The 20,589-nt window shown below is 33.6% G+C and overlaps 7 protein-coding genes across 7 annotated transcripts; 4 read left to right on the plus strand and 3 right to left on the minus strand.

The window, feature by feature from the left end:
- Positions 1–5,048: 5,048 nt before the first annotated feature.
- Positions 5,049–6,304, plus strand: SAPINGB_P000383 (uncharacterized protein; the record flags this gene model as incomplete). Its single annotated transcript, XM_031995107.1, has 2 exons — positions 5,049–5,121; positions 5,259–6,304. The coding sequence occupies 2 exons, from the start codon at positions 5,049–5,051 to the stop codon at positions 6,302–6,304; spliced, it is 1,119 nt and encodes a 372-aa protein (XP_031850998.1).
- Positions 6,305–8,892: 2,588 nt separating this feature from the next.
- SAPINGB_P000384 (uncharacterized protein) lies at positions 8,893–10,170 on the plus strand (the record flags this gene model as incomplete). The annotated part of the gene is made up of 1 exon (XM_031995108.1): positions 8,893–10,170. The coding sequence occupies one exon, from the start codon at positions 8,893–8,895 to the stop codon at positions 10,168–10,170; it is 1,278 nt and encodes a 425-aa protein (XP_031850999.1).
- Positions 10,171–10,465: 295 nt separating this feature from the next.
- SAPINGB_P000385 (uncharacterized protein) lies at positions 10,466–12,181 on the minus strand (the record flags this gene model as incomplete). Its single annotated transcript, XM_031995109.1, has 1 exon — positions 10,466–12,181. The coding sequence occupies one exon, from the start codon at positions 12,179–12,181 to the stop codon at positions 10,466–10,468; it is 1,716 nt and encodes a 571-aa protein (XP_031851000.1).
- Positions 12,182–13,669: 1,488 nt separating this feature from the next.
- SAPINGB_P000386 (uncharacterized protein) lies at positions 13,670–14,258 on the plus strand (the record flags this gene model as incomplete). Its single annotated transcript, XM_031995110.1, has 2 exons — positions 13,670–13,829; positions 13,933–14,258. 2 exons carry the CDS (start codon positions 13,670–13,672, stop codon positions 14,256–14,258), a joined length of 486 nt encoding a protein of 161 aa, XP_031851001.1.
- A 671-nt stretch (positions 14,259–14,929) lies between these two features.
- SAPINGB_P000387 (uncharacterized protein) lies at positions 14,930–18,166 on the plus strand (the record flags this gene model as incomplete). The annotated part of the gene is made up of 1 exon (XM_031995111.1): positions 14,930–18,166. One exon carries the CDS (start codon positions 14,930–14,932, stop codon positions 18,164–18,166), a length of 3,237 nt encoding a protein of 1,078 aa, XP_031851002.1.
- Positions 18,167–18,272: 106 nt separating this feature from the next.
- On the minus strand, positions 18,273–19,256 carry SAPINGB_P000388 (uncharacterized protein; the record flags this gene model as incomplete). The annotated part of the gene is made up of 1 exon (XM_031995112.1): positions 18,273–19,256. The coding sequence occupies one exon, from the start codon at positions 19,254–19,256 to the stop codon at positions 18,273–18,275; it is 984 nt and encodes a 327-aa protein (XP_031851003.1).
- Positions 19,257–19,646: 390 nt separating this feature from the next.
- Positions 19,647–20,444, minus strand: SAPINGB_P000389 (uncharacterized protein; the record flags this gene model as incomplete). The annotated part of the gene is made up of 2 exons (XM_031995113.1): positions 19,647–19,867; positions 19,997–20,444. 2 exons carry the CDS (start codon positions 20,442–20,444, stop codon positions 19,647–19,649), a joined length of 669 nt encoding a protein of 222 aa, XP_031851004.1.
- Between the last annotated feature and the right edge of the window lie 145 nt (positions 20,445–20,589).

Here is a 20,589-nt window from a genome sequence, read left to right on the forward strand (position 1 = left end):
TGACTTTCTTTGTCTAAAATTAAATTTATCTTTTACTTTCCAAATTAATGGGTTTTTTTATTGTACCTTCCCAGATCTTGCAACATTACTTTGGTACCCAACAATTAATACCTTTAACTTTAACCGCTACTAAATAAACCAATTGGTTTATTTATTAAGTTGCAAATTATTTGAGTTATAAAAAAAAAAAAATAAATAAATAAATCAAAATTCTTTAAAAATCCATAAAACTTTGCTATAAAAAAATAATTCAATCTACAACCTTACGTAATAACACACATGACCATTCATAATAATTCGTAATAATTCATAATAAACACCTTAACTACACTGCTCAATAATAACATTCAGTCAATCACAGGTAGTCCAAGAATTAAAAAAAAAAAAAAAGATTACTAACAGACTCTTATATATATATATATATATATATATACATATATATATATACTTGATCATACACAATAGTTATTTAAGTTTTTCTATCCCATCTTCTTCTTCTTTTTCTTCTTCTTCTTCTTCTTCTTTTTCTTTGCTCTACTTTCATAACCACTGCTATTAGTTATCACTTGACTATCGATCTAATCAACTAACCAAACAACCAACTTTACTAACTAACCAACTTTACTAACTAACTAGCTTAAGCTTATAATATGTTCCTTTGTTTTTAATAATTTATTTGCTATTGTTCTTGTGTTTAAATATTGTGAAAAGTTGCTGTTTTTTTTTTAATCTATTTAATGGGCATTTGAAATACTTTTTAAAAATTGATTATTTTCAAAAAAAAAAAAAAAAAAAAAAAATAATAATAATAATAATAAAAAAGTTGTCAAACAATATCCATTTATTAAATTCATTTTCATTTGTTTTGACTATAAGCAATTATACCAAATCATATATCATTTTCACAAGTTTACAATGAATCAATATCGTTCATATTCTTATTTCATATTTATATTCATAATCAGTAAAATAACCAATTTTCACTATCAGTTCCAATTCATTAAAAACCAATATCCATAAAAAAAAAAAAAAGACCACCTTTATCTCTTTTCTTCCTATTCCTTTTCTTTTCTCCCAATATCAACTTTGTTAAAATTCTTATCCTCCAAATCACAATAATCCTCCTCCTCCTCCACCACCACTAGACCCGCTCCATGCACTGGCCGCACTTCTTCGACGAGTTGATACACCACCATTGGTTGCCACATTGTATGCAAAATGTGATCCAGGTGAGTTTTCATTTAGAAATCGGCCACGCGACTTTTTCCTTTCTTTGGACAAATCTGCTTCTTCATCATTGTCTTTATGTTTGAGCTTGCTGAAAAAATTTAAAAATCCCATGGTTATATTTTATTTGTTATATTTGAATGTTTTTCTTTAAATTATTGTTTTCTTGGCTGTTTGTTTGTTTTTTGATTAATTGATTGATGAGATGAAATGAGATGAAATGAGATGAAATGAGATGAAATGAAATGAAATGAAATGAAATAGGACTTTTTCAACCATTTATATACTCTTCTTTTTTTTTTATTTCAATTTATTTTTATTTTTATTCTTAAATACCCTCCCCCAAAACTTAACCATATGACCACCTTCTTTTATTTTTAACATTTTCATTTTAATGAAAAATATCAAATTCATATCATGATTTCTTGGTATTTTCAAAATCACCTGGTTAAACCAAAAAAAAAAAAAGAGCAAAAGAAAACAAAAAATTACCCCAGGTTTTTAGCCCTCTTAATTGTGTTATGTATATATATATATATATATATCAAAACAACTTTTATTGACTATAAATAACAACTTTAAACGTTAACTACCACCCAATTTTGATTCTTCCATAAATAAACAATAGATTAAAATTTAAATTTAAATTTATTAAAAAAAAAACTGAATAATGAAATAATGAAATATAAAATGATATTAAATGTATATAATTGATGAAAAAAAAAAAAATACCAAGTGACCCTTTGTTAACGTGGCTTAATCACATAGTCATCACCTGTATTCCTGATTCAAATTAAAAAAAAACCTGCCTTCTCAATCACCACCACCACCACCACACCCTCCTCCTCCTCCTCCTCCATCACCACCACCACACCCTCCACCACTATCACCACCACCTCCTCCTCCTCCTCCTCCTCCTCCTCCACTATCAGATCCTCCGAAAATTGCCCAGCCACAGTCACCAGTGCTTGAAACACCTCTTCCGTGGCCACCCCCACTTGAATGATGGCGATGTTTCTTCTTTTCCTTTGTCTGAGTGGCGTCATCGCCTTCAGTGGTTTTGTGTTTGAATTTGTGGAAAAAACTTGATAATCCCATTGCTTTGTAAAGTGTTGTTGTTGTTGTTGTTGTTGTTGGGTTTTATTTTTTTTTTTTGTTTTTGGTAATTAGAAAATTTAGTTTGATTATGAAGATTTAAAAAAAAAAAAAAAAAAAAAAGGATTTCATTGACTTTTTCTTGAATATATATATATATATAGTTTTTGTTCGATGATTTATTATCTTTTTTTTTTCTTACTACAACAAACGTCAATATGACTTATAGTACTAATGATTGTATCTTTTTATTTTTCTTTCGTCATAGGATGTCATCGATATTATCTGTTTTTTTTTTTTTTCTTCCATTTCATTGAAATGATAAGTAGATATTTCCATCTTTCGATATTAATTTTTTTTAAGGATAATTATGATTATACTTATGAAAAAATAAAATAAAATATATCTCGTATGGTTTTTTTTTATTCGATATTTTGAAAACAATTTTATTTCCATGTTGATTTTAAAAAAAAAAAAAAAAAAAAAAGCCAAGATACATCTTTAAAAAGAAGCTTTTTTTTTTTTTTTTTTTTTTTTTTTTTGAGAGAGAAAGAGTGATTTAATATATCCTCGGAATTATTATAATCACATGATTTGTATTCTTTGAGTTTAATTAAGCACTGCAAGTGTTGGCAATTGGTAATGTGATTATCATCATCATCATCATCATCAACAACTTTTTTTTTCTTCTTTTTCTTCTTCTTCTTCTTCTTCTTCTTCTTCTTCTTCTTCTTACTTCCTTTATTTATTTATTTTTTTTTTTTACAATAATACAACAACCTCAATTTAATCAAATGTTCCAATTCTTATTACTCCAAAACTTTTTCATTATCCAAAAATACTCTCGACCTTCTAATATTGAAATCCATGTGGAATACAATGTTTTTTCTTTCAAAGATAATAATAACATGGAATCACAAAACAGTATTATCGTGATCTAAAACTAAAAAAAAAAAAAAAATATTAGAATAAAAATTAGGTTATCGATAAAAAATAATATAAAATAAGGAGAAGGGAGGATGAAGCATTTGAATTGGTAAAATTTGTGATCAAAAAAAAAAAAAAAACTCCTGAAAAAGATTATTTTTTTTTTTATTCTTTTTCAATAGATAATAGATGATAGAAAGTAAAATAACTTTCTTTCAATGATTTTAACTGGTCAAATTCCTGATATAAATGACTTTGGTATTATTTTATTTTATAAAAAATGATTCAGTTAATATATATTTTGTTCTTTAAAAAAAAAAAATAAAAAAATAAAAAAACCTTTAGCATATTTTATTTAAATAAACATGTAAAAATAATATGATAAGCATTAACCTTGCCAATTGTGCCCTAACAAAATGTAATCCCTATTAAGCATTTCACAAACTCTTAATAACGATTTCCTCTTCATTTTCAACACGTTAATATCCAAAACACAAACTCTTATTAAGCATTTGCACAACCCTTCATTAAAAATGTCCTAAATGCATGATTCTTATTTTTTAAAAGTATTTTACAAATACTACAACACTTTATTGGCAATACTATATCATTTTATTGACAATCGTAAGGGCTAATATTAGAATGAAAGTGGTTTAAAAAATTTTATAACGATGGAACTTTGGGGTACAAATTTGTATATATATAAGTACTAATTAACTACCATTTTATCATTAAAAGTATGGTTGTGGCTGACTAATTTTAAAAAAATTAAGATTTTTAAATTAAGGGCTTGTGTTTTCCTTAATAACGTGTTGTGAAATGGTTAATAAGAAAAGTCGATTTTGGGGTTTCAAGTAAATTTTTTGTTTTTGTCAATTTTGTATGGTAAAAAATATTTTTGTTAGGGCACAATTGGCAAGGTGATTCTAAAGTAATTTTTTTTCTTCATAAAAGAAATTAATAACAATTAATAAATAAATAAAAAAAAAAGTAATATGCGTCAGCCCGGAGTCGAACCGGGGGCTCGTCGATGGCAACGACGAATTTTACCGCTAAACCACTAACGCCTTTCAAATAGTAATTAAGGTATTATGAACTTTGGACGTATATAACCCACATATTTAAACTTTGACATGTTGTTGTTTCCGAAACAATTAGTTTAGCATTGGCTGATACCCCAAATGATAAAGCTCCAAAAGAAGATGAAATTACTGGCAAAGTTTTAAAGATGGCATGGCTAAATAAAGACGTTAAGGAAAGGTTTTTCAAGCTTCTCCAAGCTTGTGTAAAGTTTGGATACCACCCAAAAGTCTGGAGACATGGCATTATTGTTGTTATACCTAAACCTAAGAAACCTGACTATTCAAAGCCAAGAGCATACCGACCAATTTCCTTACTTAAGATTCCATCTAAAGTACTGGAAAAAATTATACAAAAAAGAATGACCAAGCTTACAACACACTTACTTCCACCAGAGCAATATGGGGGAAGACAAGGTTATTGTGCTACTGATGCTGTTTTGGAACTTGTCCAAAGAATTGAAACTAGTAAAGAAAAAATTTCAGCTATGCTCATTGATATTCAAGGAGCTTTTGATAATGTTAACAGAAATATATTGGCAGACACAATGGAGGATATGAAACTACCCAAAGCACTTATAAACTGGACGTACCAATTTGTAAGTGAAAGAGAAGCTAGTATGCTCATGGACCGAAGAAAAGGATCAGTGCAAAAAATTAGTACTGGAATTCCGCAAGGCTCACCTATTTCACCACTACTTTTTGATATATTCCACACCAATGTATCATGCCATTAAAGAATGGGGTGGAACTCCTTTTGGCTTTATTGATGATGTGACTATTACTGTTGAAGGTAAAATTGAAGAAAATACCAAAGCTTAAGCAACATATTAGAAAAATGTTGTAATTGGGCTAAATCAAGAATGACCAAAATTGATTTGGGTGATAAATTGGGTTTTATTCATTTTACAAAAAATGTGAAACCTAAAGATGAGAAAGTGCAACTTACTTTACCTAATGGAGAACTTCGTGAACCCCAGAAGGAAGTTAAATTGCTTGGAATTACTTTGAACAATCTGCTTGATTTTAAATCTCATATTTTGAATAAAATCAATAAAGCAAGAAAAGCTGTTGGTGCTATTTGGCATCTTGGTGGCGTGCAAAAAGGTATGCGAGGGTCTGCAGTCAGATCACTGTATATTGCTTGCGTGAGACCAATTGTCGAATATGGCTTAGAAATTTGGCATCATAAAATTTTGAAAGGAGAAATCCACAAGTTGGAAGTAATGCAGAATATGGCTTTAAGAAGAATTGTTGGTGCTTATCGCACAACTCCTATTGCGGTACTACAAAAGGAAGCTGGTATTATGCCATATAGTATTAGGCTAAAATTTATGGTGGCACGAAAAGCTATTCGTTTACACCTAAATATTAGCAAAACTAATCCTATTAATGGTCATTTGTTAACATTGATTGAGAAATATCCAATTGCAAAGCTAACCACGCTTTACATGTTGGCGAAAGATGATAGAGACTATATGATTAAAAAGGATGAAAAACGAAAATGCAAGAGGGTTGAACCTCTTACACTGAAACAACAACAGAATCAGACGATTGGAATTTTGAAGAAACAAGCAATGGAAGAATGGCAAGAAATGTATTGGAACAGCAGTAAGGATCTGTGGTATCATAATATCACAGTGGAGTCGAAATGTACTGATAATCTTTCCAAAATGGTTACGGGAGTGATCATGAAGAAAGATAGTCGAAGGATCTTGAGTAATATTACTCAGTTTCGCAAAGGCCATGGCAACTTTGGCGCATGGTTTAAAAAGTTTGGAATTGAAAAGGATAGTTACAACTGCAAATGTGGAGAGCTGGAAACAGTTCATCACATTTTAGTTGAGTGTCCTTTGCTTGAAGAGGAAAGAAAAGGACTGAAACGGATATCTCCAGAGATGGACATGTCGACTCTCTTAAACAGTTTAACTGGCTTACAAGAGATTGTAAGCTTTATCTCTGCTTGGAGGGATTAAGAAATACAATTACAGCGTTGATGAAGGCAAGTGGAGATAGGTTGGGAAGGTTTGGTTATTTTTAACCCCCTGTTCCTCGTAAACTGGCATCAGGACTTATTTTCGGGCTGTTGGAGATGCAATGTTGAAGCCAAAATTAAAAGTTTATTATCAAAATGAAAAAATATATAGTATGGACAAGAAGGATAGCGCAGATGCTGATGTTATATAATTCTATAACCCTTGAATAAAAACAAACAAACAAACAATTAGTTTAAACCCTTGAATAAAAACAAACAAACAAACAAACAAACAACAATTAGTTTTTTTTTATTTAATTTTTAATAATTTTTAAATTGTTTTAAAAGGTGGTTACTTATAATTATAAAATAAAGGCATTATTAATAATAATAATAATAATAATAATAATAATAATAATAATAATAATAATAATAATAATAATAATAATAATAATATTATTGTATTTATGAGAATGCTTAATACTAGTTAGCCACATTTTCGGTTAAGTGACCTTTTTATTTTTTAAAAAAAAAAAAAAAGAAAAATTAGAATAAATGATTTGAAAAAAGAAATTGTAAGATTTTTTTTTTATAAATTTATTATTATTCTTATTATGGAATGTTTACATTTTAAAAAAAAAATCAATTGTATTCAAAAAAAAAAAAAAAAATGATAATAATAAAGTAAATAAAAAAGAATTGTTGTTGATGTTGATATTTAATATATATATATATATATATATATAAATTTATAATAAAATAAAATCTGATTTTCCCCTTTTTTTTTTTTTTTTTTTTTTTTTTTTGTTCATATTCCATAAATGCATCCTCGGTCCACAAACTTTCAAACTTTTTTTTTTTTTTTTAATTAAACTATATATATATATATATATATATATATTTATATGAGATAATAATAATAATATCTTCTAAACGGCTCTTTATTTCCTGTTAACTATTTATATATAATAAATAGAGTTTTTGTGAACTTTAAAAAAAAATTTATATATATATATAAAAGTTTCAACGGGGGGGGTTTTTTTTTTTGTTTCAATTTTATTTTCCCTTTTGTCCTTCTTCTTCTTCTAAATTAAAAATCTTTTAGCAGATTATTTCTTACATAACCTTTTGATGGTTTAAGTAATTTAATTAATTTTAAAAAAAAAAAAAAAAAAAAATCTATTTTTTAAATTTTTTTTTAAATTTTTTTTTAAAATTTTTTTTTTCTCCCCACACACATATACATACATACATACATACATACCCTTTCAACCGAACTAGCCGAATTCTCGGAGCACCGGACTGGCCCGAAAGATTTTTATTTTTTTATTTTTTTTATTTTTTATTTATGGAGTTGTAGTAGTTAATAGGATTAATGGTAATTAAAGTAGTATTAATTATTATAATGAGTGTTATTGTTGTTTAGACACACAATTAATAAAAACAAGAATTTTATTTTATTTTATTTTATTTTATTTTTTTGCAATTTAACAAAATAAATTCTTCACTTCTTATGATGATGATGATGATGATGATGATGATGATGATCGTTTAGAGTCTAATAGATGCAACAACGACTAACAAACAAAGAACAAAAAGGTAAAAAAAAATTTATTTATTTATTTATTTTTATTTTTATTTATTTATTTTTATTTTTATTTATTTATTTTATTTATTTTTATTTATTTATTTATTTTTATTTATTTTTATTATTTGAATTCAATTTTGATTTTGTTGTATTTCTAAAATGTCAGTGAAATAAAAACAATTAAAAACAATTAAAAAACAATTAAAAATTAAAAAATTAAAAAATAAATTTTTTTTATTTTGTGTGGAGAAATGAAAATTTAGCCAATTAAAATCTTTTAAAGTCACGTGCACCCGATTTATGTCCGACCTAAAAAAAAAAAAAAAAATAAAAAAATAAAATTTATCAGATTTTTTTTTTTTTTTTTGAGGAAGAGGAGGAGAAGGAAAAGGAGGAGGAAAGAATTTCCATATGGCAATAACGAAATAAAAAAAAACTAAAATATAAATTTTTTATAAAAAAATTTAAAAATTTAAAAATATAAAATATTTAAAATATTTAAAATAAAAAAAATTATCTTCATTATCATCAATAGTAACAATACCTTCTCTTGTTTTTTTTTTTTTTCTCTCTCTTTTTAACTACTTAATCAATCGTTTGACATTTCTATTTATCTTTATCTCTATCTATTCATATATATATATATATATATAGAAAAAAAAAATTTTTTTTTTTTTTATCACCAGCCGAGCTTTACTTGGACCGTTTATTTATTTATTTTTTATTTTTAAATCGTTTTAAATCCCCTTTTTAATCTTCCTGTGACTTTTTTTTTTTTTTTTTTTTTTTTTTTTTTTTTTTAATTTATTTCATTAATCTTCATATCTTCATTTTTCAATAAAAAAAAAAAAAAAAAAAAAAAGAATCTTCATCTTTTAGATAAAAATCATCATCTTCTTCATCTTCATTATCTTCATCTTCATCTTCATCTTCATCTTCATTATTCTCCTTCTCTTTAATGTCATTCTTTTCCTCTGCTAATTTTTTTTTCCCTTTCTAAAATGTCCGAGCAACAACAACAAAAATCTCAAGCCGACCCGGTCTTTGCACCGAGTACCGTCTCTACCCCACAACCACTCTCCCATCCCCATCACAACAACATCAACAACATCAACAACATCAATAAACCTTCATCATCTTCATCTTCATCTTCATCTTCATCTTCATCATCTTTCATTCAATCCATTCTCTCAAACCCATCAGTCGATCGTACTCGCCAACTACTTTCTTACCCTACAGTTTCTTCTTTCCTCGCAGGTGGTGTTGCAGGAGCTGTTTCCCGTACTGTCGTTTCTCCCTTTGAACGTATGAAAATTATTTTCCAAATTCAAGGCCCTGGTGCCGCCGGACAATACCAAGGTGTCATCCCGACTCTTAAAAAAATGTGGGCTGAAGAAGGTTGGCGTGGATTTATGCGTGGTAATGGAACAAATTGTATTCGCATCTTCCCATATAGTGCAGTCCAGTTCTCCACTTATACCGTCCTCAAGTCTTATATCGTTACCTTAAGACCTGTCGTCAATAGCCAGCATCATAATCATCATATTTCTTCTACTACTACTACTACTACTACTACTACTACTACTTCTTCTTCTCAAACTGAGCTTTCAGGACCTCGTGCAAAAATCGCTTCCTCTGTCGATAATGTAGGCGGCCGTTCTCTCACAACCCCAGAACGTCTTGCAGCTGGCTCTATAGCTGGTATCGCTTCCGTCGCTGTTACTTATCCCCTCGACATTATCCGTACCCGTCTCTCCATTCAAACTGCTTCTATCGGTAACTTGCGTGCTCATTATGCCGCTCTGGGTGTCGCACCACCAGGCATCATGTCTGTAGGCCGCCAGATTTACGCTGTTGAAGGAGGCTGGCGTGGTCTTTATCGTGGAATTATCCCTACAACAATGGGTGTGGCCCCCTATGTTGGTATTAACTTTGCAGTTTACGAATGGCTTCGTGAATTACTTGTATCTACAAACGCTGGCAAAGAACCTTCCGCTCTTGAGAAACTCGGTGCTGGTGCAGCTGCAGGTGCCGTCGCACAAACTCTTACTTATCCCTTCGACGTCCTGCGGCGCCGCTTCCAAGTCATCTCAATGGACAAGAGTGCAGGCATTGGATATCACTACTCTGGCGTCGGTAACGCCCTTTCCACTATTGTCCGTACTGAAGGTTTCTGGGGTCTTTACAAGGGTCTTTCTGCAAACCTTCTAAAGGTCGTCCCCTCCATGGCTGCTAGTTGGCTTTCCTTCGAGCTTGTCAAGGATTGGTTGGCTTATTAGAAAATTAAAAAGAGAGTATACATTTAAAATTATAGAAAGGGTTTTTTTTTTAAAAAAAAAAAATAAAAATAAAAATAAACATGAAAAAGTGAAAGTGAAAGTAAAAGTAAAAAAGTGAAAAAAAAATAAGTGGGAGAGTATGTAAATAGAATGTAGGTTGGAGAAAGAAATACAATGTAAAGAAAAAAACGTTCTTATAAACTGTCTTTCTTTCTTTCTTTCTTCTTCTTCTTCTAAAAAAAAAAAAAAAAGGTCAAAAAGAGGTCATAAAAAAAAAAAAAAACAAAGACCCTTTCTAACCACAGCAAAACGACGTAATCTTTGCAAAAAATCCCTTACGCTCTGGCTCAGCCTGCTGCTGCGAATAGTAAGGGTTTTGTGTAGGAGATGCCGGGTTCGATGCAGTTGCCTTCTGACCTTGTGTATAAGACTGAGGCTGTTGCAACTGAGAATGCTGTTGTTGAGGAGAAGAAGAACTTCCTGCAACGTTTGGTTGTGACTGTTGTTGTTGTTGCGATTGTTGTTGTTGTTGTTGTTGTTGTTGTTGTTGTTGTTGTTGTAATTGCTGCTGCTGAGGTAAAGATCCAGGAATTTGTGTTTGCTGAGGAGTAGGATAAGCTCCATAATTTCCAGGTGTATTACCCAAAGTCTTGCTCATGCGGCTACCGGGGGCTCCTCCAGCACCTGAGGCGCCAGCACCCAGAGGCGCATTGGAACCCGCACCTCCGTTTGGCAGAGGAACTTGTTGACGTGAACGCTTGGACCGACTCGAGTTGCGTACAACTGCCGCGTTTGGTGGAGGTGGGACGTTAGAAGATGCTTGTTGTTGTTGTTGTTGTTGTTGTTGCTGCTGTTGCTGCTGTTGTGGTTGTTGAGAAGATTGACCTTGTTGTTGAGGTGATTGAGATAGACGGCCTTGAGATGAAGAAGCTAAAGCTTGGTTACTACCATTGACAACGCCAGGAGCTGCGAGGGCTGCTGCTGCGGCAGCGGCATTCGAGACTTGCTGGGATGAATGACGATGGCCAGGAGGATATGGGTGTCCATAGCCATGAAGATTGGGCTTACGGTTGTGCACTGCATCCCAGCCCTTACCACCATTCAACTTCATCCAGTCATACTCACCATCCTCAGTCTCACCGACAGATTGCAATGCCTCGGTGAACAAGTCACGGAGATAATCATAATCTGGAGTTTCATCAAACTCAAGATTACGAACATATCGTAGATAAGTAGCAAATTGTGGAGGGAACCCAGAACAAAGTTCCTCAATGGGAGTAGTTTGCTTCTTTTCACCAATCTTTTCATACTTTTGCTTATTTGTGGCCGCCTTGAGGCCCTGCCAGGGGAGACCGCCGCGCAAAAAGTACATGAAAACATGGCCCAAAGACTCCAGGTCGTCACGGCGCGATTGCTCACGACCAAGATGGGTATTGATAGACATATAGCGGGCTGTACCAGAAAGAGACTTTCGCTCACGGTAAGGAATGTGCATCTTAGTTTTAGGATCACGGTATTGTTTAGCCATACCAAAGTCAATCACATAAATGAGGTTTGCAGTTCTTGTTCCAGGTTTTCCAATTAGAAAGTTATCAGGCTTAATATCACGGTAAATGAGCGATTTTTCATGAATGGCTTGCACACGCGTAAGCATTTGCTTGGCTACCATAACAGTTGTTTTAAGAGAAAAGCGGCGTCCACACCAGTCAAATAAATCTTCTAGAGAGGGGCCCAAAAGGTCAATAACTAGAATATTGTGGAGACCTTCTTGGCCAAAGTAATAAACGTGGGGGATTCCAACAGTGCCGACAAGAATCTTATATGTGCGGTATTCATCACGCAGTTGAGGAGCATCACTTTTTCTTGGTTCAAATTTAATAGCGACTTGTTGGTTGTTGAGAAGATTGGTGCCTTCAAAAATCACACCAAAGGAACCTTCACCGATTTTTTTGCCGACGCGGTAGTGCACGCCAACAACATTTGAGGATTGGGACGGCATTTGTCCAGACATATGAGCTGAAATATTGCAGAGTTAAAAAATATTAAAAAAAAAAAAAAACGCGTATTATAAGGTGTTTGTTCTAGGGGTATATAGCATGGTGTGATAAAAAAAAAAAAAAAAAAAAAAAAGGGGTTGTTTGAAGCGCTTTTATTTTATTTTTTTTTTTCTTTTCAGTTGAAATTGTTGCTATTCAATGAATAATTTTTTTTTTCTTCTTCTTTTTGATGAGATATATATATATATATATAAAGTTTCTTGAGGTTTCTATAAAAAGATTTCTACTTGGGTTCTATGTGTGGATGAGTTTCAAGTAGATTTTTTTTTTTTTTTAAAAAAAAATGTGAGATATCTAAAGATGAGTATAAAAAAATGAAAATAAAAGAAGATGAGAAGATAAAAAAAAAAATTTAAAAAAAAAAAAAAAAGATGAGAATAATGAGCGCTACAAAATAGCAGAGAAAAATGAGATTATTTTTGAATAAGTTTGATGATAATTGTTGATGATTGTTGTTGGTTGTTGTTGATTGTTTTAAATAGAGAGAGAGAGAGAAAAAAAAAGTGGATGGTAAGAAGAAAGAAAGAAAGAAAGAAAAATTAAAAAAAATTAAAAAAAAAAATTAAAAAAAATTAAAAAAAAATTAGAAAATTAAAAAGGAGGTTTTTTTTTTATTTATTTATTTTTGGTGGCAGTGAAAAAAAAAAAAAAAAAAATTATTTGGCTGGCTGGCTGGCTGGCTGGCTGGCTGGATGGATGGCTGGATTAAAAAAGAGTGAGAGAGGGGGGGGGGGTGTGTGGAAGTTTTTTTTAAAGAAGGAGGAGGAGGAGGAGGAGGAGACATAAAAAAAAAAAAAAAAAAAAAAAAAAAAAAAAAAAAAAAAAAAAAAAAAAAGTGATAGGGAAAGGGTTTCCTACTACTACAACTACTACTACTACTACTACTAATACAATGATTGTTTTTTAAATTTAAATTTAAATTTATATTTATATTTATAAATAAAAAAAAAAAAAAAAAAAAAAGTTATCCACCACCACTAACATCACTACAGCAATGTTGAAATTCTAATCAAGATAATTATTTAATGGTGGTAGTGCATAAAAAAATAAAAAAATAAAAAAATAAAAAAAAAATAAAAAATAAAAAATAAAAAAAATACAGTATATGATATACACAATTCTTAGATATACTCATAAAAATAAAAAAAACCTGGGGAAATTATTGTTATAGTTAATAATATAATAACAATAATAATATAAAATAAATTTCATTTAATCATTTTAAAGTTAAACTAAAATTAACCAAAAAATTAAACTCTTACATAAAAAATAAAAATAAAAATAAAGGCCCAATTTCAAATCCTTCAAATCAATTAATTAATTAATTATTATCACCATCATTCCCACCCCCCCCACATTTATTAAATATCAACAAACCACATAAACACAAACAATTTTTTTTTTTTTTTTTAAAAAAAAAATAAATTAAACTAAAAAAAATCATGGACCCATCAGTTGCTGCTATTAAACGTCTCACAAAAGAACTTAAAGCTAATGCAAAAGATCCAAACCCAGCATTAGAATTCTTACAACCAGTGTCTGACAATAATCTACTCCTTTGGAAAGGAAGACTAAAGGGTGTTCCAAATACACCATATCAAGGTTTGTAGTATAGTATAGTATATATATATATATATATATATATATATAAATATATATATACATTCAATTTTACTTTCACTTTTTAAAAACTAACACTAAAAAGACGGTCTATGGGATATCTCAATTAAAATTCCTCCATCTTATCCTCTGCATCCACCAGAAATTAAATTCATCACTCCTATATGTCACCCTAATATTCATGCAACTTCTGGTGAAGTTTGTCTTGATGTTCTCAAAGCCCAATGGACTCCAGCTTGGTCTGTTTCTTCAGCATGTACCGCCATACAAGCAATGCTTTCTGATCCAGAACCTGATTCACCATTAAACATTGATGCTGCAAATTTAGCTCGTAACCGTCAAATTGATCCTCTTGCATACGATGGTCTTGTAAGATACTACACTCGTCATTATGCTTGTAGCAAAAATTAAAGATAAAAGATTAAAAATAAAAATTAAAGAAATAAATAAAAATAAAAATAAAAATAAAATAAAATGAAATAGTCGAGGTAAGTATTTCATTCCATCCCTAACCCTGATTTTATTGTAACAAAAAAAAATGTGTCATACAAAACTACTGAAAAATTTTAACTTCAAATAGGTTTTTTTTTTTTTTTTTTTTTTTTTTTTTTTTTTTCTATTTAAAAAAAATAAAATAAAAATTATTGCTCACCGCCACTGAAAAATATAAAATTTAAAATTTAAAAAAAAATAAAAAAAAATAAAAAAAAATAAATAAAATTCAAGTTTTTTTTTTTTTTTTTTTTGACAGAATCGCCAGATTTTTTTTTTTTTCTTTCTCTCTCTCTCTCTCTCTCTCCTGAATTCATCTACCATCATCATATCAAATACAAGTATATTCATATATTCATATATTCATATATTCATATATTCATACATATATATATATATATATATATCCATATATACTTGTATATACTCTTTGTATATAAAGTAAATATATCCGTATTTCTTTCTTTATTTCTTTCTTTATTTCTTTTTTCCTCTCCCCCTCTTCTCTCTCTTTCTCTCTCTTTCTTTCTTTCTTTTATTCTTTCTCTCTTTCTCTCTTTACTCACTCACCTATTGTTATTATCCCTACCATGGAAGATCGGCTTGAGCTCGCGGTCAACACCGCACTTAGTGGCTCCAGTAACCTCAAACAAGAAGCCATTGACTACTGTAACCTCGTCAAAAACTCACCAGATGGCTGGAAAACAGGGCTTGCTCTTTTTGCCGATTCAACCACTCAAAGATCTGATACCGCTCGTTTCTTCTCGCTCCAGATTGTAGACGCTGCCCTTCCAAACCTTCAAGCTTCTGACTTGTCCTCAGCCAAATCATCTATCTTTTCCTATATTTTAAAATCTATAGAATCATCATCATCATCATCATCATCATCCACTTCTTCTTCTTCCTCTTCCTCTTCCTCTTCCTCTTCCTCTTCTTCATCAAATCCTTTTGGTGAATCCTTCCTAAGAAATAAACTCGCACAAACCCTTTCATACTTGTTCATCCTCACCTACAACACTTCCCTCTGGCCTTCCTTCTTCGATGACTTGATTGCTACCCTCTCCCCTCCAACTTTTGCAAACCAGCGTGCTGTCGACCTCTACCTTCGTGTCTTGCTGGCTGTCCACGCAGAAATTGGTGACAATCTCATTGTCCGCGACCAAGGTACAACAAAACGTAACAACATTCTCAAAGACCTCATTCGTGATCGCGCAGTCTCAAAACTCGCAGAATCATGGCGTCACATTCTTCAAACTTATAGCAAAAACAATGATAAAGAATCACAAACAATCATTGACTCTTGCCTCAAAGTTATTGGAGGCTGGGTCTCTTGGATTGATATCACCCTTATTGTCAATCCATCATACCTCCAAACAATCTTTTCTTTCCTTTCAAATACCTCTCCTCATAAATTAACCACATGCGATACCCTTCTGGAAATCATTTCGAAAAAAATGAAGCCTGGCGATAAGCTAGAACTTCTCCAACTCTTAGATTTAAAAAATATCATTTCACAACTTTCAAATAACCAGGATCTCGAACTCGAGGAACGTCTCGCTAAACTCTCAAACGTTGTCGTCATTGAACTCGTCCACATTCTTGATGGTTCAACATCAACAGCTGCTCGTGTCCCCCTAACCCCAGATATTTCTCAAAAAGCAGAGGCCCTACTCATTGACTTTATGCCTACCATCATCCACTATCTGTCAAACGAATACGATGATACCTCTTCTCAAGTTTTCCCATGTGTTGGTGAATACCTGGTTTTTGTTCGAACAGAATCAAAACAAGCAAAAGCTAGCGTCGATACTTCCAAAATGCAACGCAACAAAGATACAGGCTACATTGCAGATTTCCCCCCAGACTCAACCTTCATTTCCTCTACCCGCCGTGAAATCCTTCAACTGTTATTAACCAAAATCATTGTCAAGATGCGTTATGATAATGACGCTTCATGGACTGGTGGAGACGACGAAAGTGAAACTGAGTTTTTGGATATTCGTAGTCGACTCAAGGTCCTCCAAGATCAAATCGCAAGCATCGATATGGATCTCTACATTGATGGCATTATTTCCATTGTAACTACTAGCTTTGATCCCTCTGCTGTTTCTTCTTGGCAAGATGTTGAGCTCGGTCTCTTTGAGCTCAGCGCATACTCAGAATCTCTTCGCAATGGAGCTGTCGCTGTCGTCAAAGGCGTTGAAACCCGCGCGTCTCGCACACTCTATGAACTTTTTTTTAAAATGATTGAAAGCAACGTTGTTGCAATGAACCATCCATCCATCCAGCTTCACTATATGGAGCTTGTCAATCGTCACAGCATGTTTTTCTCGTCCTCAAACTCAGATGCCCTAGCAAAAGTTTTGGAAAGCTTTGTGTCACCCCTTGGCATCCACAATTCTAACCGCCGTGTCCAAGTGCGGTCCTGGTACCTTTTTTTCCGCTTTGTCAAGTCGGTGCGTGGCATTTTGCGCGCCAATGTGGCTGAAATGGTCTTTACTTCTATCCAGTCCTCACTCTTGCAAATCAAGGCCGAGGTTCCTCTTAAAGATGATGAAAGTGAAATCTCTGGTACCGAGGCTTCTGGTGCCGGCTTTTTTGATAGTCAGCTTTACCTTTTCGAGCTTTGCGGCTTACTTCTCTCTAACCACCACAAACGTGACGCTTCTAGCAATGATGCATTTTCTACTGTGCTTGATAATAAAAAACAATTAATGCTTTTACGCAGTTTGTTACAACCCATTTACAATGATGTGGAACAAAACTTGGGTAAGCCTGAGGATGACACCCTGGCTGCACTCCAGGTCCATCATGACATTATGGCTATTGGCACTTTTGCTCGTGGATTCAACGAGGTTGGCACTGCAGCTAATGCAAACAGTGACACGGTGCGTGGTGGAATGGACTCGGAAGTTGCTGAAGAGTTTCGCACTGCAACACGCGTTGTCATTACATCACTTGAGCGTATGGGTCGGGCCGAAGTAATTCGTGATGGTGCCCGGTTTGCCATTTCACGCTTAATTCCTGTTCTTGGCTCTACTATTTTGAGCGAAGTCACCCGTCTCATTTCTTGCATGCTGGAACTTTCCAAGCTAGAAGAACTTGCCGACTTTTTGGGCTTTTTGGGACAGCTTGTTCATAACTTTCGAGAAGAACCTGGCGTTTACGAAATGTTTGATACGCTCATGGCTCCACTTTTTAGTAGAATCACATCGGCTTTAACCAAGGCTGATGAGGAGGCTGTTGCATCAGGTGGAGCCACGGACGCCAGAATCTTGAAACGTGAGCTACGCAAGTCATACCTGACATTTTTGTACAACTTGTTCAACAATGGTATGGGCTCAATTTTGTTTTCACCTACAAACGCACCTAAAATCTATGAACCTGTTTTGCAATCACTACTCATATATAGTGCAGATGTTGAAGGTGATAGCGGATCAGCTAAAGTTGCTGTGTTGTGTCTTAACAAGATGCTACAAATCTGGGGGACTGGTGAAAATTCTCAAGAGGGTAAACCTGTTCCTGGATTTAAGGAATTTACACTGCAGCACATTTCGCGTATTACTTGGGAAATCCCCACGCGACCTAACTTTAATACTCGTGATGCTGTTATGCGTGGACTGTTAGGAGACTTGGCAACTGTCCAGCGCGAGATTTACGCCAAATATGGTGATGTATACATACAATTTCTCCAGGCTCAGTACCTTCCCTCTATTGGACTTCCTAACGAGTACATTTCCGAATATGTGCAGAACCTTCAGGGTCAAAACACAAAGCAATTCAAGGTCTTTTATATTCAAATGATTAGTGCCTTGACTAATAAGTAGTATAGATGTAATTAATTAATTAATTAATTTTTTTATTTTTATTTTTTTTTTTTTCCATTCGTCGAGATATATATATATATGTACAAAAAAAGTGCGCTTTAATTATTTACTGGTACTGGGCATAAGCCTGTGTCTCCTCTGTCAGTCTTCTCTCCAATCCCTTTTCAATTTCCTTGCCAATAAAGTCCTCAATTTCAGCAAACTCAGAATCATCGAGATGCTTAGGTCTAACCTTACTCTTATCTGAACCGAACCTCTCCTCGGCCTTTGCAAGGTATGCCTTCTTTGCAGGTGGTGTAGGCATGACGGGCGTAGTGAAACGCAAAATATCTTGTGGGGTTATAAGCTTATGACGCTTGAACTTGGAATGGATGTTGCGAATCTGAGGAAGAGCAGCCACAGGAACTGGAGGTTCAACAAGTGATTTGGCATAAAAGGTACGCTCACTGGCAACACCAGCCGCAGTAGTGAGCTCGGTGTCAGTGGTAGGCTCAAGCAGCTTGGCTGGACGTGGCCAGGGAATCTCAACCTCACGGTCATGTTCGAGTACACGTGTGGAGAGAAACTGATTATAATCAGGGTCGTAATATTTGTTTTCCTTGTCAATGAAAAGACTGTGTACAGCCACATCCTTATCAGGCTGACCATCTTCCTCAGCGGGGACTGTGACCACCAATCTCACATTCTTAATGGGCATTCCTTGAGGGACATCAACAACAGGACGAGTCTGACCCTCGGAGAAACTTTGTGGTGGAACAACAAGACGCTTGGTACCGCCAAGACCATCGACAAATACCATATTGGCTCGGGTATCAATGTGCACAATCTTACCCACCTTCCCACGGTCATCAGAAAACCCCTTGTTAGGTTTTACAACCTGCACTCGGTCGCCCAGCATGAGCGGCCATTCATCGGCTTGAAGGCGCTCCTTTTCAGGAATGTAAGTGTCGTGTGGGAACATTTGATGGCGGATAAACTCTGGGTACGCCTTTTTGAAACGGGTGTTCATATACAATTCTTGTTGAGCATTTGCGGACTGCATTGCGCGCGTGTACCGCGAAGTCTTGCGCAGTTCTCGTCGGGCTGCCATTTTGATGTGAAGGGGGAGGGTAGTAGTAGTAGTAGTAGTAGTAGCGGTAGCGGTTGAAGATCCGGGTGTGTTTTGGTTGGTTGGTTTTTGTTAGTAGTGAAAAATTTTAATGGTGGATGGGGGGGGAGAAAAAAATAAAAAAAAATAGGGAAGAGTAATAGATTGATTTGTTACAAATAATAATAGTGGTAATACAAAAAATTAAAAAATTAAAAAATAAAAAAAATTAAAAAAAGCGTAATATAAAGTTACCCGGCCTCAAGTACCTTTTTGAACCGTGCGGCCCACGAAACGGCCGATGATGGTTGTTGTTGCTGTTGTTGTTGACCCGATGATGTACCGGGCCCACCATACCCGTGCTCTGTTTCTGAACTTTCCACGGTCTCGTACTCAGTTCCCGCTACGCTCGGCGCCAACAGAATACTCGGGTATTTCACCAGGGATCACGGCCAAAGTATAAGCAAATGGTGCCACTGCTACTGTTACAATTGCCGGGATCTGAGCCCGCTGGGCACAAGCTCGTGAAACAATGTTTGTAAGAATTGATTTGACTTGGGTAACAGCTCTAGCAATATGAACTTTATCATTTGGAGGTTTTGAAGTCGCGTATTCTAAAATTCCCAATCCACTTTGGTTAGATATTAATAAAGAGATCGATAGATAAATATATAAATAAATAAAAAAAAAATAGAGAGATAGATAGATAGATAAGAATGACAAGAACTGAGGATTTTAAATACCTAAAATGCGAATGGCCCAAAGCTCCCACGAATCTGCAACCTCTGCAGCATCCGGCCGGTCCTCCACAACAACACGTCCAACCTGCTCTGTCGCTGGAGTATCTGGCAGCACAGGTTGTCTGAGGAACCTTAATTGGATGGTACAAAGGATTTTTTGTGTTCGAGGTGTGGTTGTTATATTTGTAGCTGCAAGATTTTCTGCACGTGAAACACATTCTTCAATAAGCGCATCGACGTGGGGATCGCTAAGAGCTGGGTATGCGACCGGTGTTGAGTCTTCTATGGCGGCGTCATTACGTTGGCCGGATCCGGAGCTGGGCCCAAAAACGTTACGCGTTTGGGGGACATTTGTGCCAATAAGTCTGTGGAAAAGAATGGTAGATAAGATAGCCTTACATGCGTCCTTGAGCAGTGGCCGGGCCACGCACAAGTCGTATGAGCAGGACATTCTTGGGACGAGAATTTTATAAGAGATTGGTTTTGGTATAAACAAAAAAAAAAAAAAAAAAAAAAAATGACGTGAGTGAAGGGAATTTTGTTTATATATAGTTAAAGTTAAAGTTAAAATTAAAATTAAAAAAAAAAACAATTAA

This window comes from Magnusiomyces paraingens (assembly GCF_902498895.1).
Source record: "Magnusiomyces paraingens strain CBS 517.90 genome assembly, contig: contig1, whole genome shotgun sequence".
NCBI lineage: Eukaryota > Fungi > Ascomycota > Dipodascomycetes > Dipodascales > Dipodascaceae > Magnusiomyces > Magnusiomyces paraingens.